This window comes from Papio anubis, chromosome X, assembly GCF_008728515.1.
Source record: "Papio anubis isolate 15944 chromosome X, Panubis1.0, whole genome shotgun sequence".
Lineage (NCBI taxonomy): Eukaryota > Metazoa > Chordata > Mammalia > Primates > Cercopithecidae > Papio > Papio anubis.
This window is the reverse complement of record NC_044996.1, coordinates 30574331-30591392: the sequence shown is the minus strand read 5'-3', so window position 1 is coordinate 30591392 and position 17062 is coordinate 30574331. Positions and strand designations below refer to the sequence as shown.

General features: G+C 46.1%; 1 protein-coding gene across 1 annotated transcript in view; it reads left to right on the top strand.

The window, feature by feature from the left end:
* The window catches only part of LOC116272107 (putative uncharacterized protein encoded by LINC00269), a 49037-nt gene extending 32301 nt beyond the window's left edge, over positions 1–16736 (top strand). Inside the window, 4 exon segments of the mRNA XM_031660947.1 lie at positions 14504–14574; positions 14702–14846; positions 15066–15222; positions 16497–16736. Coding sequence (XP_031516807.1) covers positions 14504–14574; positions 14702–14846; positions 15066–15222; positions 16497–16736 — 613 coding nt within the window.
* The last annotated feature ends 326 nt before the right edge of the window (positions 16737–17062 follow it).

Below are 17062 nucleotides of genomic sequence, written 5' to 3'. Positions count from 1 at the left end.
CAGGAGATCGAGACTATCCCTGGCTAACATGGTGAAACCCCGTCTCTACTAAAAATACAAAAAAAAAACTAGCCGGGCGCGGTAGCGGGCGCCTGTAGTCCCAGCTACTCGGGAGGCTGAGGCGGGAGAATGGCGTGAACCCGGGGGGCGGAGCTTGCAGTGAGCCGAGATCTGGCCACTGCGCTCCAGCCTGGGAGACACAGCGAGACTCCGTCTCAAAAAAAAAAAAAAAAAGGCCCAGGCACGGTGGCTTACACCTGTAATCCCAGCACTTTGGGAGGCCAAGGTGGGTGGATCACAAGGTCAGGAGTTCAAGACCAGCCTGGCCAAGATGGTGAAAGCCCTTCTCTACTAAAAATACAAAAATTAGCTGGGTGTGGTTGTGTGTGCCTGTAATCCCAGCTACTCAGGAGGCTGAGGCAGGAGAATCGCTTGAACCTGGGAAGCAGAGGTTGCAGTGAGCTGAGATCATGCCATTGCACTTCAGCCTGAGCGACAGAGCGAGACTCCATCTCAAAAAAAAAGAAAGAAAGAAAGAAATTAGCCAGGCGTGGTGGGGGATGCCTGTAATCCTAGCTACTCAGGAGGCTGAGGCAGGAGAATCACTTGAACCCGGGAAGCGGAGTTTGCAGTGAGCCAAGATCCTGCTATTGCACTCCAGCCTGGGCAACAGAGTAGGACTCCGTCTCAATAAATATATGTATATATATATATACACGAAGAGGGAAATTTGGATGTAGACACACAGAGGAGAATGCCATGTGAAGGAAGAGATCGGAGTGATGTGTCTACAAGCCAAAGGATGCCAAGGGTTAGTGGCAATCACCAGAAGTTAAGAAGAGGCAAGGATGAATCATCCCCTAGAGGCCCTGCTGACCCCTTGATTTCTGACCTCTAGCCTCCAGAACCATGAGAGATAATAAATGTCTGTTGCTTTTAGCCACTCAGGGGGAATTTGTTATGGCAGCCTATGGAAACTAATACAACTTGTTTCTATTTCCTTTCTTTTTGGTTAGACCCTGCCTAAACACCAAGGATTTTTTTTTTTTTTCACTAGTTCACTAGTAAGTTCATTCCTCTTTGAAAAAGTGAGTATAATGCCAACTGGATTTCATCAAACATCTTCATCAGTGAAGCAATGAGGACAGCTGAAATAGTACCAAGTGGTACCAATTTAGAATACAGCTATTTTTTTTTTTTTTTTTGAGATGGAGTCTCATTCTGTCACCCATGCTGGAGTGCAGTGGTGTGATCTCAGCTCACCGCAACCTCCGCCTCCTGGGTTCTAAGCAGACCTGGCTACCTCAGCCTCTTGAGTGGCTGGGACTACAGGTGCCAGCCACCACACCCGGCTAATTTTTATATTTTAGTAGAGATAGGGTTCACCATGTTGGCCAGGCTGGTCTGGACTCCTGACTTCCAGGTGATCTGCCGCCTCAGCCTCCCAAAATCCTGGGATTACAGGCGTGAGCCACAGCATGTGAATAGCCACAATGGCTGAGCAGTAGATGTTTGATTTTACGCCCCAGTTTTAAAGCGCACCAAGGCTTGTTCTGAGAAGAAAGACCTTTAAAAATTCCAGAGAGAAAGGGCGGGGCCGGGTGACCAGCCTGTAATCCCAACTGGACGCGGGAGGCTGAGGCAGGCAGATCACCTGGGTTAAGTGAGTTAAAGGGCAACCTGACCAACATGGGAGAAACCCCATCTCTCTACTAAAATACAAAATTGTAGTGGTGGCATGCATGTAATTCCCAGCTACTTGGAGGCTGAGGCAGGAGAATGCAGCTTGAATCTGGGAGAGGAGGGTTGCGGTGAGCCGGTGTACCATTGCACTCCAGCCTGAGTGACAAGAGCAAAACTCATCTCAAAAAAAAAAAAAAAAATTCTAGGAAAGGTCAGGCAGCGGTAGCTCATGCCTGTAATCCTGCCACTTTGGGAGGTCAAAGCAAGCCAGATCACTTGAGACCAGGAGTTTGAGATCGCCTGGCCAGCATGGCAAACCCATCTCTACTAAGAGCCTGACATTAGCCAGGGGTGCTGGGCACTTATAGTCCCAGCCACTCCCAGGAGGCTGAGGCGAGAGAATGTCGCTGAACCCTGGAGGCAGGTGTGAAAGTGTGAGCCCAAGATGAAGCCAGTGCACTCCAGCCCTAGACAAATAGGACCATGTAGAAATAAATAGAAAATAAAATAAAATGGGCAGACGCGGTGGCTCGCGCCTGTAATCCCAGCACTTTGGGAGGCCGAGGCAGAGTGAGGATCACCTGGTCGGGGAGTCGAGATCAGCCACAGCCAGCATGGAGAAACCCTGCTGTCTCTACTAAAAATACAAAAATTAGCCCAGGCATGGTGGTGCATGCCTGTAATCCCAGCTACTTTCGGGGGAAGCTAGAGGCAGGAGAATGGCGAAAGACTCAGGGTGGGAGATTTAAGGTGAGGCGGATCATGCCATTGCACTCCAGCCTGGGCAGCAAAGTGAAGCCTCCGTCTCATAAATAAATAATAAATAAATAAATACAAATAAATAAATAAGACCAGGCGTGGCTCACCCCTGTAATCCCAGCAGCACTTGGGAGGCCGGGGGCAGAGCCGGATCACCTGAGGTCAAGAGAGTTGAGACCAGCCTGACCAGCATGGAGAAACCCTGTCTACCAAAATACAAAATTAGCCAGGTGTGGGGCATGCCTATAATCCCAGCTGCCCTGGGAGGCTGAGGCAGGAGAATCACTTGAATTCGGGAGGTGGAGGTTGCAGTGAGCCGAGATCATGCGATTGCACTCCAGCCTGGGCAACAAGAGGGAAACTCTGTCATGAAAAATAATAATAATAATAATAATAATAATTAATAAATAAAGACCTTTCTCCATTTTAACATCAGGGGAAATATTTTGCATCCATCCTGCTTGCTCTGTTTTTTTTACCTTAGTAATTATGATAGTGTAGTTTTAATCCATTTTAATAGGTAAATTTACTTCATATTTTATGGATTTGTAGTGTTCTTATTTAGAATTAAATTTCCAGCAATTACATATTTGGGGTCTAGATACTATATTTGATGGAGGAAAACCAAATATACAGCATCTTATTCCATTTCCTTCCTTTCTTTTTATAGTCATCTCTTATCCTTCAAAATGCTTTCCCTCTTTTGGCTTCATCTGATTATCAAACACTTCAACAATATGGCTTCTATCTCATTCACTTTCCTTTTTGACAGTCTTCCACCCCATCCCAACTTCTCTCCTCCGTCTTCCTACCTCCTTTTTCTTTTCTTAGGAGATGAGGTCTCCCTGTGTTGCCCAGGTTGGAGGACAGTGGCCATTCACAGGCATAGTCATAGCTCACTGCAGCCTCTAACTCCTGGGCTCAAGTGATCCTTCCGCCTCAGCTTCCAGAATTCCTGGGACTATATGAGTGCACCACAGTGCCTGACTGACTATCTTCCTACCTACTAAGTGTTCTGAAAGAAATTCTAATCAGGCCGGGCCCAGTGGTTCACACCTATAATCCCAGCACTTTGGGAGGCCGAAGTGGGTGGATCACCTGAGGTCAGGAGTTCAAGACCAGCCTGGCCAACATGGCAAAACCCCGTCTCCACTGAAAATGCAAAAATTAGCCAGGCGTGGTGGCACTCACCTGTAATCCCAGCTACATGGGATGCTGAGGCAGGAGAATCTCTTGAACCCCGGAGGCAGAGGTTGCAGTGAGCCAAGATCACGCCACTGCACTCTAGCCTGGGCAACAGAGAGAGACTGTCTCAAAAAGAAAGAAATTCTGGCCGGGCGCGGTGGCTCACGCCTGTAATCCCAGCACTTTGGGAGGCCGAGGCGGGCGGATCACAAGGTCAGGAGATCGAGACCACGGTGAAACCCCGTTTCTACTAAAAATACAAAAAAAAAAAATTAGCCGGGCGCGGTGGCGGGCGCCTGTAGTCCCAGCTACTCAGGAGGCTGAGGCAGGAGAATGGCGTGAACCCGGGAGGCGGAGCTTGCAGTGAGCCGAGATTGCGCCACTGCACTCCAGCCTGGGCGACAGAGCGAGACTCTGTCTCAAAAAAAAAAAAAAAAAAAAAAAAAAAAAGAAAGAAATTCTAATCATACTGCCCAGATTCCATACAAAGTCAGGTTCTCAATGGATAGCCCTTAACATCCAACTCTGGAAAGGAATAGTCTTTGGGTCTAAGGCAGCCTCCTGGCTAGCAAATGGTTTGCCAGGATCCATGCATCACTTAAAACCCACGGCTTAAGGTGGAACTTGAACGTATTCCTTTAACTCTTGTAGCTTACTGATTACTCTTTGCTCAGGCCTCAGTTTCTGTTTGTTCACTCATCCCTTGCTGAGTGCTGCCCCACGCCACATGCCGCACCATCTATTCCACCCACACCATTTTCCAGTTACTGAACCTTGCCCAACCCTTGTCGGTTGCCTTGACTACTTCCACGCTAAGTCAGGACTTTAACTTCTCCACCGGGAGCTTTTTTTCTTTTCTTTTCTTTTTTTTTTTTTTTTTTGAGACGGAGTTTCACTCTTGTTGCCCAGGCTGGGGTGCAGTGGCATGATCTCAACTCACTGCAACCTCCGCCTCCCAGGTTCAAGCAATTCTCCTGCCTCAGTCTCCCGAGTAACTAGGATTACAGGCATGTGCCACCACACCTGGCTAATTTTGTATTTGTAGTAGAGACAGGGTTTCTCCATGTTGGTCAGGCTGGTCTCGAACTCCTGACCTCAGGTGATCCACCTGCCTCAGCCTCCCAAAGTGCTGGGATTACAGGTGTGAGCCACCGCACCTGGCCCACTGGGAGCTTTTAAAAACTCCTGTATATTGAGTCACACACTCTACTAAATGCATCACATCCCTATCTCATTGAATGCTCACAACCCTATGAAGCATGAATTACCGCTTCGTCTTCCGCCAATGATCATGCCTTCCATAATGTGGGAAAGAAGGAGCCCATCCAACATAAGCTTCCCCAATTCCTCTCTTACCCATCTCAAAATTTCTCTGGAAATTTTCTGCTTCACTTCCTTTGCTCCAATTGTGAAAAAATATCAACTAGACAGAGACAGAAATAAAGAGGCATCTGAGAGACAGACATACTCAGTCCATGGTCTCAAGAAGCACAGACCTTTTTTTTTTTTTTTTTTGAGATGGAATTTCGCTTTTGTCACGTAGGCTGGAGTGCAATGTCACAATCTTGGCTCACTGCAACCTCCGCCTCCCGGGTTCAAGTGATTCTCCCGCCTCAGCCTCCCGAGTAGCTGGGATTACAGGAGCCTGCCATCACGCCTGGCTTTTGTATTGTTAGTAGAGACGGGGTTTCACCATGTTAGCCAGGATGGTCTTGAACTCCTGACTTCAGGTGATCCTCCCGCCTCAGCCTCCCAAAGTGCTGGGATTACAGGCGTGAGCCACAGCGCTTGGCCAGCACACACCTTTAATAGAGTCCAGGAGGATCAAAAGAGATGTCTAAAAGGAAGCACCAAGAGCCTTCCAAGAAAATTCAGAAAGTTTTCACCCAAAGGAGATCCTAAAATCAGAAGACAAGGAGCCCAATAAGGTTTCCGGGTTAAAAGCATAATATTTTGTATCTTATTTATTGTATTTACTTATTTTTAATTGAGATGGTGACTTGCTATATTGCCCAGGCTGGTCTCAAAATCCTGAGCTCAAGTGATCCACCTGCCTCAGACTCCCAAAGTGCTGGGATCACAGGTGTGAGCCACCACGCCCGACCAACATTTTTGAATCTTAAATTCAGCTGAATGAAAAAAAAAAACAAAACAAAACAAAACAAAAAACAACATAATTGTTTCTTGTGGGACAGCTTACTGATTTCTGAAAAATACCCTTCTTTGTCATATAAGGTCGCCCAATATGTAAAGACTTTCATTCTTCAGCCTTTTAAAGGTACTCCTCACCTTCCGAGCCCTAGCTTTTCTACCTTCCAAGGTTAATCACTCAAATGGCTTTGATTTTTTTTTTTTTCCTTTTGAGACTGAGTCTTGCTCTGTTACCCAAGCTGGAGTGCAATGGCACAATGGTCCAAGCGATTCTCCTACCTCAGCCTCCTGAATAGCTGGAATTACAGGTGCCCGCCACCACACCTGGCTAATTTTTCTATTTTTAGTAGAGACGGGGTTTCCCTATGTTGGCCAGGCTGGTCTCAAACTCCTGACCTCAGGTGATCCACCTGAGGTGCTGGGATTACAGGCGTGAGGCAGATGGCTTTGATTTTATCTTTGCAACCACCATTCCTATCCTGATGACTCCAGACCCCTCCTTGATAAATTTCAAAATAATGGCTCCAAATGTCCCATCCCCCACCATAGCTGCCCTTGCCTCAGCTTTGAGGAAAGCATACCACTGTTCTTTACATTCTATCACATTTGGTCACTGGCCGAGAGAAGCCCCTCAGATCATCTATCCTTTCCCTTCCTTTCATCTCCACACTGTTCCGTTTCCTCCCCAACACAAATCCACAATGCACCTCTCCCTCTCAGATTTTTCCACTGCACCATGGGGAATTCTCATTCAAAGACAGACAAACTCCTTTCCATGGAAACTTTCCGACTTTCCAGCTTTAAATGAAACATTGCTCTTCTCTCAAGACACCACTGCCTTGCATCTCCCTCCAGGGGAGGCCACACATTTATTCGTCTTCTACATATTACAAGACCCAGAGGGTGGGCGCAGTGGCTCACGCCCATAATCCCAGCACTTTGGGAGGCCAAGGCAGGTGGATCTCTTGAGGTCAGGAGTTTGAGACCAGCCTAGCCAACATGGCGAAACCCCGTCTCTACTAAAAATACAAAAATTAGCCAGGCGTGGTGGCTTATGCCTGTAGTCCCAACTACTTGGGAGACTGAGGCAGGGGAATCACTTGAACCTGGAAGGCGGAGGCTGCAGTGAGCTGAGATTGCACCACTGCACTCCAGTCTGGGCAACAGAGTGAGACTCTGTAAAAAAAATAAAAAAATAAAAAAAAAAAGACCCAGAGGTAGGGTTGATATGCTCCTACTACTTTGTCACTATTTCCAAGCTGTAACTCTTCCAACATTGTGTCTTTGAAGTTCATGCCACTCAGTTTCCCTTCTTCACTGCAGTCATCTAACAACCTACCAGTCAGTCTCTCACTGGATATGTTGCACCTGTATCACAGTCTTCCTCTCTTTCCTCTCTACTAAATTGGCCATCAACCTGGGTGACTTCAGTGTTCTTATCAATAAACATCCATCTTGGGCACTTAATGTCCAGGTTGGGGAGTCTAAGATGTCAGCATTTGAACAGCCTTCACCGACTTAACCTTCTGGTTTCTTGGTGGTTTCTCATTATAAAAGTACTGCATTTGAACAGAGACTCAGTCTTCTGTTGTCCAGTATAGAGAGTAGAGGATGATGTCAGTTCTAAAAAAAATTCCGAATTTTTTTTCAGCGGCTGACTAGATATCCAAGTATCTTATATGGGGAAGTGTCTGGGAAGGGTGTTTAAGCAAGAGTTGCAGCAGACAGTCTAGGCAAGAATGTATTCAAATCAACTCTATTACAAAGGGATGACATTGAATTAAAGTTCCATGATGTTGATAAATAAAACAATATTTCATCAAATATTTCCTGAGAGCCTACTACATGCTAGGTACTGTCCCAGAAGCTAAGAACAAAGGAGAAAGAAAAGACCACATTATCCCATTGCTCAAATTAGTTCATAACTGTTTAACATAAATCATCCAAATATCAAGTAGAGGTAATGACACCCACTTCACAGGGAAACATTGTTTTGAGTTTTAAAGGAGAGCATTAATGTACAGCAAATAGCTCAATATATAGTCAGTAAACGGTAAAGGCATGAGGCTATTATGAACTCTCTGCACCTCCCAAATGTGACCACCAGGTGTCAGCCTCCCCTAGCCAAACCCTACCAGGTGAAGGGTGGCCAGGTTGTCTATCCTCTCCAACACCAGAGGAAAGAGCAAAGGATCTTGATGTGACGATTTGCCTTTCACCTATTCCTTTTCTGAGCTACTTAGGTGCACAAATATCAGTATCAATTTTTTTTTTTGAGATGGAGTTTCGTTCTTGTTGCCCAGGCTGGAGTGCAATGGCGCAATCTCGGCTCACTGCAACCTCCGCCTCCCAGGTTCAAGCGATTCTCCTGCGTCAACCTTCCGACTAGCTGGGACTTCAGGCGTGTGCCACCACGCCCAGCTAATTTTTTGTATTTTTAGTAGAGACGGCGGGGAGTTCGCCATGTTGGCCAAGCTGGCCCCCTCCTGACCTCAGGTGATCCACCCACCTCACCCTCTCAAAGTGCTGGGATTACAGGCGTGAGCCACCGCACCCAGCCCAGAAATATCTTAGTACCCATTTTAGGTGAGAATTGCCTGCCTACAGACTAAACTCAGTTCCGCAGTCTCCCTAGACATGGAAATTTGGAAATGACCAAGATAAGGTCAAGGAAAAACAGAAAAAGAATGTTCAAGGCAAAGAAGAGCAAAAAGCTGAATCACGAAAAGGCCAGGGAGAGAATGAAATAGGAAGAGGAAAGAAGAGATTTAGAGAGAGGAGAAGATAAAACTTTTCTTACTCAGTCACCTCTCCAGGGCCTCACCAAAAGCTGTGCCAAAGCCCTTTCATTTAAGCCACCAGCAACCTGAAACCCCCACCTCCCAGGCTCCTGCCACATGTCAAATCCCTTTTTAATCCTTGTTATCCCACTGATTCTCTAGCTGGCTTTCTCTTGGATATATTTCAGAGAGGAGCTTTAGAGTCCCTGGCAAAGAACTCATCATTCATTTTTAGCCTATGTAATTTCTACTTTGTATATGAGCTGCCATCTTTTCCAGACTTCCCCGTTCTCCCCATTAGAAACTATATTTCCATTTTTTGAAAAACACTTTTTCCCCCTTACAATAGCCTCTTTCACTTTGCTAGTTCACCAAGCTGCAGGTTTTATTTCCCAAGTGCGTAGTATTTTTTATCATTGGCATACATTTTTTTCAGGCTTCCAATAAAGTATTTTTAAAGTAGTCCGCAGGCTTCCTGTGGGTTATTGACTTTTTGAATGTTAATCTTAATTTGTCCTAAGGTCTAGTAACATGTGGCATACCCAAACAGGAATAAGCCTTGTTCAGATACCATCCCGAAGCAGGATTGTTGACTCAGTCTGCTCTCTCTGGTCAGAAACCTGGCTGTAACTGAGTTTAGCCCATCCACCGGTTAAGAGCTCTTTACTTCACACAGAACAGATCTTTGCTCAGGAATTTCTAAAGCAAACCAGAAGCAGGCCAGGCGCTATGGCTCACCCCTGTAATCCCAGCAGTTTGGGAGGCCGAGGGTGGATCACTTGAGGTCAGGAGTTCGAGACCAGCCTGGCCAACATAGTGAAACCCCTTCTCTACTAAAAAAATACGAAAATTAGCTGGGTGTGGTGGCATGCTATGCCTGCAATCCCAGCTACTCAGGAGAAGACTGAGGCAGGAGAATCACTTGAACCCAGGAGGCGGAGGTTGTGGTGAGCCAAGGTCAAGCCACTGCACTCCAGCCCGGGTGACAGAGTGAGACTTTGTCTCAAAAAAAAAAAAAAAAATTAAAGCATATTGCAATTCACGTAAAGGCTAATTTATGAACTAATGAACTACTACTAATTCCTCCTCGTCCTTAGCAAGAAATGGCTAAGGGAAGTGAAGCAATTTCTAGGACAACATAAGGATTCTAGGAATTTGTAGCCAGTTACCTGAAAAGTCTGAACTTGGATTTCTTCCAAATAATGACCAATCCAGGTCATCGCCTGATCAATCACAAGAGGCTTGAGTCTACAAGGCCATATCCCACCTCTCAAATCTCCCATGGGAGGCTGTCAGACAACTTTCCATCAGCTCTCAGCTTCTGATGAGGAATGGAGCTTTCTGCCTCACTCCCACATAATATAAAGCTGCTTTTAAATATAATATATAAATAAAAATTTATAAAATGCACATTTTGTATAAATATTAAATATAAATTTATACAAATATATATCCTGCATACTATAAAGCTGCAGAATATAAAACCTCCAAGTGGCAGTTGTGAAGGGACTCCTCCCAAATATAATGTCCCACAACACACATTGCAGTCATCTGGCCCCTTTTTGCCTCATTGTCGTGTTTTTTTGTTTGTTTTTGAGACAGATTCTCGCTCTGTTGCCCAGATTGGAAATGCAATGGTGCAATCACAGCTCACTGAAGCCTTGAAATCTGGGCTCAAGCGATCATTCTGCCTTAGCCTCCTGAGTGGTTGGAACCACAGGTGCCTGCCACCATGCCTAGCTAATTTTTATTTTATTTTTTGTAGTGACGGTGTCTCACTATGTTGCACAGGCTGGTCTTGAACTCCTGGGCTCAAGTGGTCTTGCAGCCGCAGCCTCCCAAAGCACTGGGATTATAGGTGTGAGCCACCATGCCCAGCCAGTGTTGTATTTTTAGTGTTGGGGACAATGATTCACAGGGAGCTCTCACCTTGGGTTTAGTCTTCTTTTTGCTGTCTAAGTAATAAAATGTCTATATCTAGAATGACTCATTGTTTCTTTACCAGCTAAATTAGTCAGATCTTGGCCCTTGCCTTGCCTTTTTTTTTTTTTTTTTTTTTGATACGGAGTCTCCCTCTGTCGCCAGGCTGGAGTGCAGTGGCACGATCTTGGCTCACTGCAACCTCCGCCTCCCGAGTTCAAGTGATTCTCCTGCCTCAGCCTCCTGAGGTGGCATAGTATGCCACCACACCCAGCTAATTTTCATATTTTTTTTTTTTAGCAGAGACAAGGTTTCACCATGTTGGCCAGGCTGGTCTCAAACTCCTGTAGCCGAGACTACAGGCGCATGCAACCACACCCGGCTCATTTTTTTTTAGTAGAGACGAGGTTTCACCATGTTGGCCGGGATGGTCTACTGACCTCGTAATCCACTTGCCTCGGCCTCCCAAAGTGCTGGGATTACAGGCATGAGCCATCACGCCCGGCCGGCCCTTACCTTGTCTTATATGTGAGCTTGACAACCCTTAAACCAGTCCACACAACCAAGATGTGATTGAGTCCAAAGCGTGACAGGTGAAGAAGATAGTTGGGGCCAGGCACAGAGGCTCGTACCTGTAATATCAGCACTTTGGAAGGGCAAGGCAGGAGGGTCACTTGAGCCTAGGCCTCCAAGACCAGCATGGGTAACATAGTGAGACCCCATTTCTACAAAAAACAAAACCCAAAACAAAACAAAAAGACAACACAGTTGGTTCCATTGACAACGTCTGATTACTCCTTTCTACAGGAGGCTGTTGCTGTTTCTGACACTAAGTGAGGGTTCACGTTTTGTGTTGTATATACTTTTTTTTTCAGACGGAGTTTCTCTGTCACCCAGGCTGAAGTGCAATGGCATGATCTAGGCTCACTGAAATCCATGCCTCCCAGGTTCAAGCAATTCTCCTGATTCAGCCTCCCAAGTAGCTGGGATTACAGGCGCCTGCCACAACGCCTGGCTAATTTTTGTATGTTTAGTAGAGACGGGGTTTTGCCATGTTTGCCAGGCTGGTCTCGAACTCCTGGCCTCAAGCAATCTACCCACCTCGGCCTCCCAAAGTGCTGGGATCACAGGCGTGAGCCACCGCGCCCGGCCTTGTGTTGTATATTCTATGAGTTTGGACAAATGAATAATGGCATGTATCCACCATTACAATACCATACAAAATAGTCTCACTGCTCTGAAAATCCTCTGTGCTCTGCTTATTCATCCCTGTCTCTCTCCTTCCTAACCCTTGATCACCACTGAACTTTTCACTATCTCCATAGTTTTGCCTTTTCCAGAATGTCACATAGTTAGAACCATACAATATGTAGACTTTTCAGATTGGCTTTTGTCAGGGAGTAATATGCATTTAAAGTTCCTACATGTCTAGACCGGGCGTGGTGGTTCATGCCTGTAATCCCAGCACTTTGGGAGGCCAAGGCGGGCGGATCATCTGAGGCTGGGAGTTTGAGACCAGCCTGACCAACATGGAGAAACCCTGTCTCCACTAAAAATACAAAATTAGCCGGGCATGGTGGCTATGCCTATCATCCCTGGTACCCGGGAGGCTGAGGCAGGAGAATCACTTGAACCTAGGAGGCAGAAGTTGCAGTGAGCCAAGATGGTACCATTGCACTCTAGCCTGAGCAACAAGAGTGAAACTCCGACTCAAAAAAAAAAAGTTCCTATATGTCTTTTCATGGTTTAATAACTCTTTCTTTCCTTCTTTCCTTCCTTCCTTCCTTCCTTCCTTCCTTCCTTCCTTCCTTCCTTCCTTCCTTCCTTCCTTCCTTCCTTCCTCTCTCTCTCTCTCTCTCTCTCTTTCTTTCGATGGTGTCTTACTCTATCACCCAGGCTGGAGTGCAATGGGAGGGCGATCTTGGCTCACTGCAACATCTGCCTCCCAGGTTCAAGTGATTCTCCTGCTTCAGCTTCCTGAGTAGCTAGGATTACAAGCACCCACTACCGTGCCGGGCTTATTTATTTATTTATTTATTTTGAGACAGAGTCTTCCTCTGTTCCCCTGGGCTGGAGTGCAGTGGCGCGATCTCGGCTCACTGCAAGCTCCGCCTCCCGGGTTCACGCCATTCTCCTGCCTCAGCCTCCCGAGCAGCTGGGACTACAGGCGCCCGCCACCAAGCCCAGCTAATTTTTTGTATTTTTAGTAGAGACCGGGTTTCACTGTGTTAGCCAGGATGGTCTCGATCTCCTGACCTCGTGATCTGCCCGCCTCGGCCTCCCAAAGGGCTGGGATTACAGGCGTGAGTCATCGTGCCCAGCCCCCTTTTTACTTATTTATTTTTATTTATTTACTTATTTATTTATTTTTTGAGACGGAGTTTCGCTCTTGTTGCCCAGGCTGGAATGCAATGGCACGATCTCGGCTCACCGCAACCTCCGCCTCCCAGGTTCAAGTGATTGTCCTGCCTCAGCCTCCCGAGTAGCTGGGATTACAGGCATGTGCCACCCCAGGCCCAGCTAATTTTGTATTTTTAGTACAGACAGGGTTTCTCCATGTTGGTCAGGCTGGTCTCAAACTCGATCAGGTGAGTCACCTGCCTCAGCCCTCGAGGTGCTGGGATTACAGGAGTGAACCACCACGCCTGGCCATTTTTAAATTTTTAGTAGAGATGGGGTTTCACCATGTTCTGGTCTTGAACTCCTGACCTCAAGTGATCCACCCGCCCTGGCCTCCCAAAGTGCTGAGATTACAGGCATGAGAGCCCTGCTTTGGCCAGCAACTCATTTCTTTGTTTCTTTTTTTTTCTTTCCTTTTCTTTTTCTTTTTCTTTTTTTTTTTTTTTTTTTTTTTTTTTCTTTTTTGAGACAGGAGTCACCGCTGTCTCCCCAGGCTGGAGTGCAGTGGCACTATCTCTGCTCACTTTCTGGCTCCACCTCCCGAGGAGTTCATGCCATTCTCCTGCCTCAGTCTCCTGAGTAGCTGGGACTGGCGTCCACCACCATGCCACAATATTTTTGTATCTTTAGTAGACCGCGGGGTGCCGTGTTAGCCAGGATGGTCTCTACCTCCTGACCTTGTGATCCATGCCTCAAATGGGATTGCAGGCAGAGACCCACCCGTCACCTGGCCTAATTTTTTTTTTTTTTTTTGAAACTGAGTTTCACTATTGGTCGCCCAGGCTGGAGTGCAGTGGCACTATCTTGGCTCACTGCAACCTCTGCCTCCTGGGTTCAAGCAATTCTCGTGCCTCAGCCTCCTGAGTGGCTGGGATTACAGGCATTGCCACCACGCCCAGCTAATTTTTGTATTTTTTCTTTTAGTAGAGATGGGGTTTCACCATGTTGGCCAGGCTGGTCTCGAACTCCTGACCTCAGGTGATCTGCCCACCTCAGTCTCCCAAAGTGCTGGGATTACAGGCAGGAACCATTGCACCTGGCCACCTCACTTCTTTTTAGTGCTGAATAATATTCCATTGTCTGGATATACCACAGTTTATTTATCCATTCATCTACTGAAGGACATCTCAGTTTCTTCCAAATTTTGGCAATTATAAATAAGGCTGCTATAACCATACATATGTGTTTTATTTGTGATTGGTTAAGGACTAGGAAAAAAGAAAAAAAAACCACACATATGCAGGTTTTTGTGTGGACAATAATTTTCAATTGATTTGGATAAATACCAAGGAGCGTGATTGCTGGATTATGTGGTAGGAATATGTGTAGTTTTCTAAGAAACTGTCAGTTGTCTTCCAAAGTGTCTGTCCTACTTTGCATTCCCACCAACAACAAGTGAGAGTTCCTGTTGCTCCACATCCTCATCAGCATTTGGTGTTGTCAGTGTCCTGAATTGTGACCACTCTAACTAGGTAAGCAGTGGTATTTCATTGTTGCTTTAATTTGCATTCAGCTAACAACATATGATGTAGAACATCTTTTAATATGTTTATTTGACATCTGTATGTCTTATTTGTTGAGGTTATCTGTTCAGGTCTTTGGCTCCTTTTTTTTTTTTTGAGCAGGAGTCTCACTGTGTTGCCTAGACTGGAGTTCAGTGGTGCTATCTAGGCTCACTGCAACCTCCGCCTTCCCGGTTCAAGCACTTTTGCCTGCCTCAGCCTCCTGAGTAGCTGGGATTACATGCTTCCACCACCATGCCCAGCTAATTTTTGTATTTTTAGTAGAGACGGGGTTTCACCATGTTGGCCAGGCTGATCTAGAACTCCTGACTTCAAGTGAGCCACCCACCTCAGCCTCCCAAAGTGCTGGGATCACAGGCATGAGCCACTGCACCCCACCTGTGGTTTTCTCTTTTTTCTTTTCTTTTTTTGCTTTTTTGAGATGGAGTCTCGCTCTGTTGCCCAGGCTGGAGGGCAGTGACGCAATCTCAGCTCATTGCAACCTCTGCCTTCTGGAGCCACCACGCCTGGACCTGTAGTTTTCTTCACATAACTTTTATACATATTTTGTTAGGTTTATATCTAAGTATTTTTCTTTTTTATTCCACTCAATTTTAACAAATCTCAACATTTTGCCTTTTTTTTTTTTTTTTTTTCCTGAGACAGAGTCTCACTCTGTTGCCAGGCTGGAATGCAGTGGCGCAATGTTGGCTCACTGCAACCTCCACCTTCTGGGTTCAAGCGATTCTCCTGCCTCAGCCTCCTGAGTAGCTGGGACTACAGATGCACGCCAATATGCCCAGCTATTTTTTGTATTTTTAGTAGAGACGGGGTTTCACCATGTTAGCCAGGATGGTCTCAATATCTTGACCTCATGATCCACCCACCTCGGCCTCCCCAAGTGCTGGCATTACCAGGATGAGCCACCACACCTGGGCCTACATTTTGCCATTTTTGCTTCAGATTGTTTTAAAAACAAAACATTAATAGTACAAGAAAAGTATAAATAGACTTAAATTGTCTTGTGTATCTCTTCTCTATCCCATTTCCCTCTCCCTCCCCCAAAAACACCACTAGAATAATTTGGTATCTATCATTTGTATACATAGTTATAGATGCATAATTGTAACTTGGTATCCGTTTTTCTTATAGTATATGCATCTTGTAGTATATGTAGTATATGTTTCATTCTCTCTCTCTTTTTTATTTTTTTATTTTTTAGAGACAAAGTCTTGCTCTGTCACCCAAGCTGGAGTGCAGTGGTGTGAACACAGCTCACTGCAGTGTCGATCTCCTGGGCCCCAGTGATCCTCCTACCTCAGCTGCCTAAGTAGCTGGAACTACAGGCACTTGCCACCATCCCCAGCTAATTTTTCATATTTTGGGTAGAGATGAAGTTTCCCCATGTTGCCCAGGCTGGTATCAAACTCCTGGGCTCCATCAGTTTTCCCAAAATGCTGGGATTATTGGCATGAGTCACCTCACCTGATCATGATACAGGCAACTCTTTTTTTTTTTTTTTTTAAGTGAGCAGCAGCAAGATTTATTGTGAAGAGCAAAAGAACAAAGCTTCCACAGTGTGGAAGAGGATCCGAGCGGGATGCCCTTTTTTTTTTTTTTTTTTTGAGACAGAGTTTGGTTCTCGTTGCCCAGGCTGGAGTGCAATGACACGATCTCAACTCATCACAACCTCTGCCTCCTGGGTTCAAGCGATTCTCCTGCCTCAGTCTCCCGAGTAGCTGGGATTACAGGCATGTGCCACCACGCCCAGCTAATTTCGTGTTTTTAGTAGAGACAGGGTTTCTCCATGTTGGTCAGGCTGGTCTTGAACTCCCGACCTCAGGTGACCTGCCCTCCTTGGCCTCCCAAAGTGCTGGTGTTATAGGCATGAGCCACCATGCCCGGCCACCACATGCAACTCTTTTTTTCTTTTTTGAGACGGAGTCTCACTCTTGTTACCCAGGCTGGAGCACAATGGTGCGATGTCGGCTCACTGCAACCTCCACCTCCCGGGTTCAAGCAATTCTCCTGCCTCAGCCTCCAAAGTAGCTGGGATTACAGGCGCCCCCTACCTCGCCTGGCTGATTTTTTCTGTGTATTTTTACTGGAGACAGAGTTTCACCATCTTGGTCAGGCTGGTCTCAAACTCTTGACCTCAGGTGATCCACCCTCCTCAGCCTCCCAAAGTGCTGGGATTACAGGCATGAGCCACTGTGCCCGGCCACATGCAAGTCATTCCTTTCAACTATCATATGAAATTCCAGGCTGGGCATGGTGGCTCACTACTGTAAGCCCAGCACTTTGGGAGGCCAAGGCAGGCAGATCACGTGAGGTCAGGAGTTCGAGACCAGCCTGACTAACATGGTGAAATCCTGTCTCTATTAAAAATAACAAAAAAAATTAGCTGGGCATAGTGGTGAGCACCTGTAATCCCAGCTACTTGGGAAGCTGAGGCAAGAGAATTGCTTGAACCTGGGAGGCGGAGGTTGCAGTGAGCCGAGATCATGCCATTGCACTCCAGCCTGGGCGACAGAGGGAGACTCTGTCTCAAAAAAAAAAAAAAAGAAAAAAAAAAAAAGGAAAAAATTCCATTGTATAAATATATCACAATGTATTTACTCAGTCTAGTATTGGTACATATGTAGGTCATTTTCAATATGCCACTATTAAAAGCAATGTTGC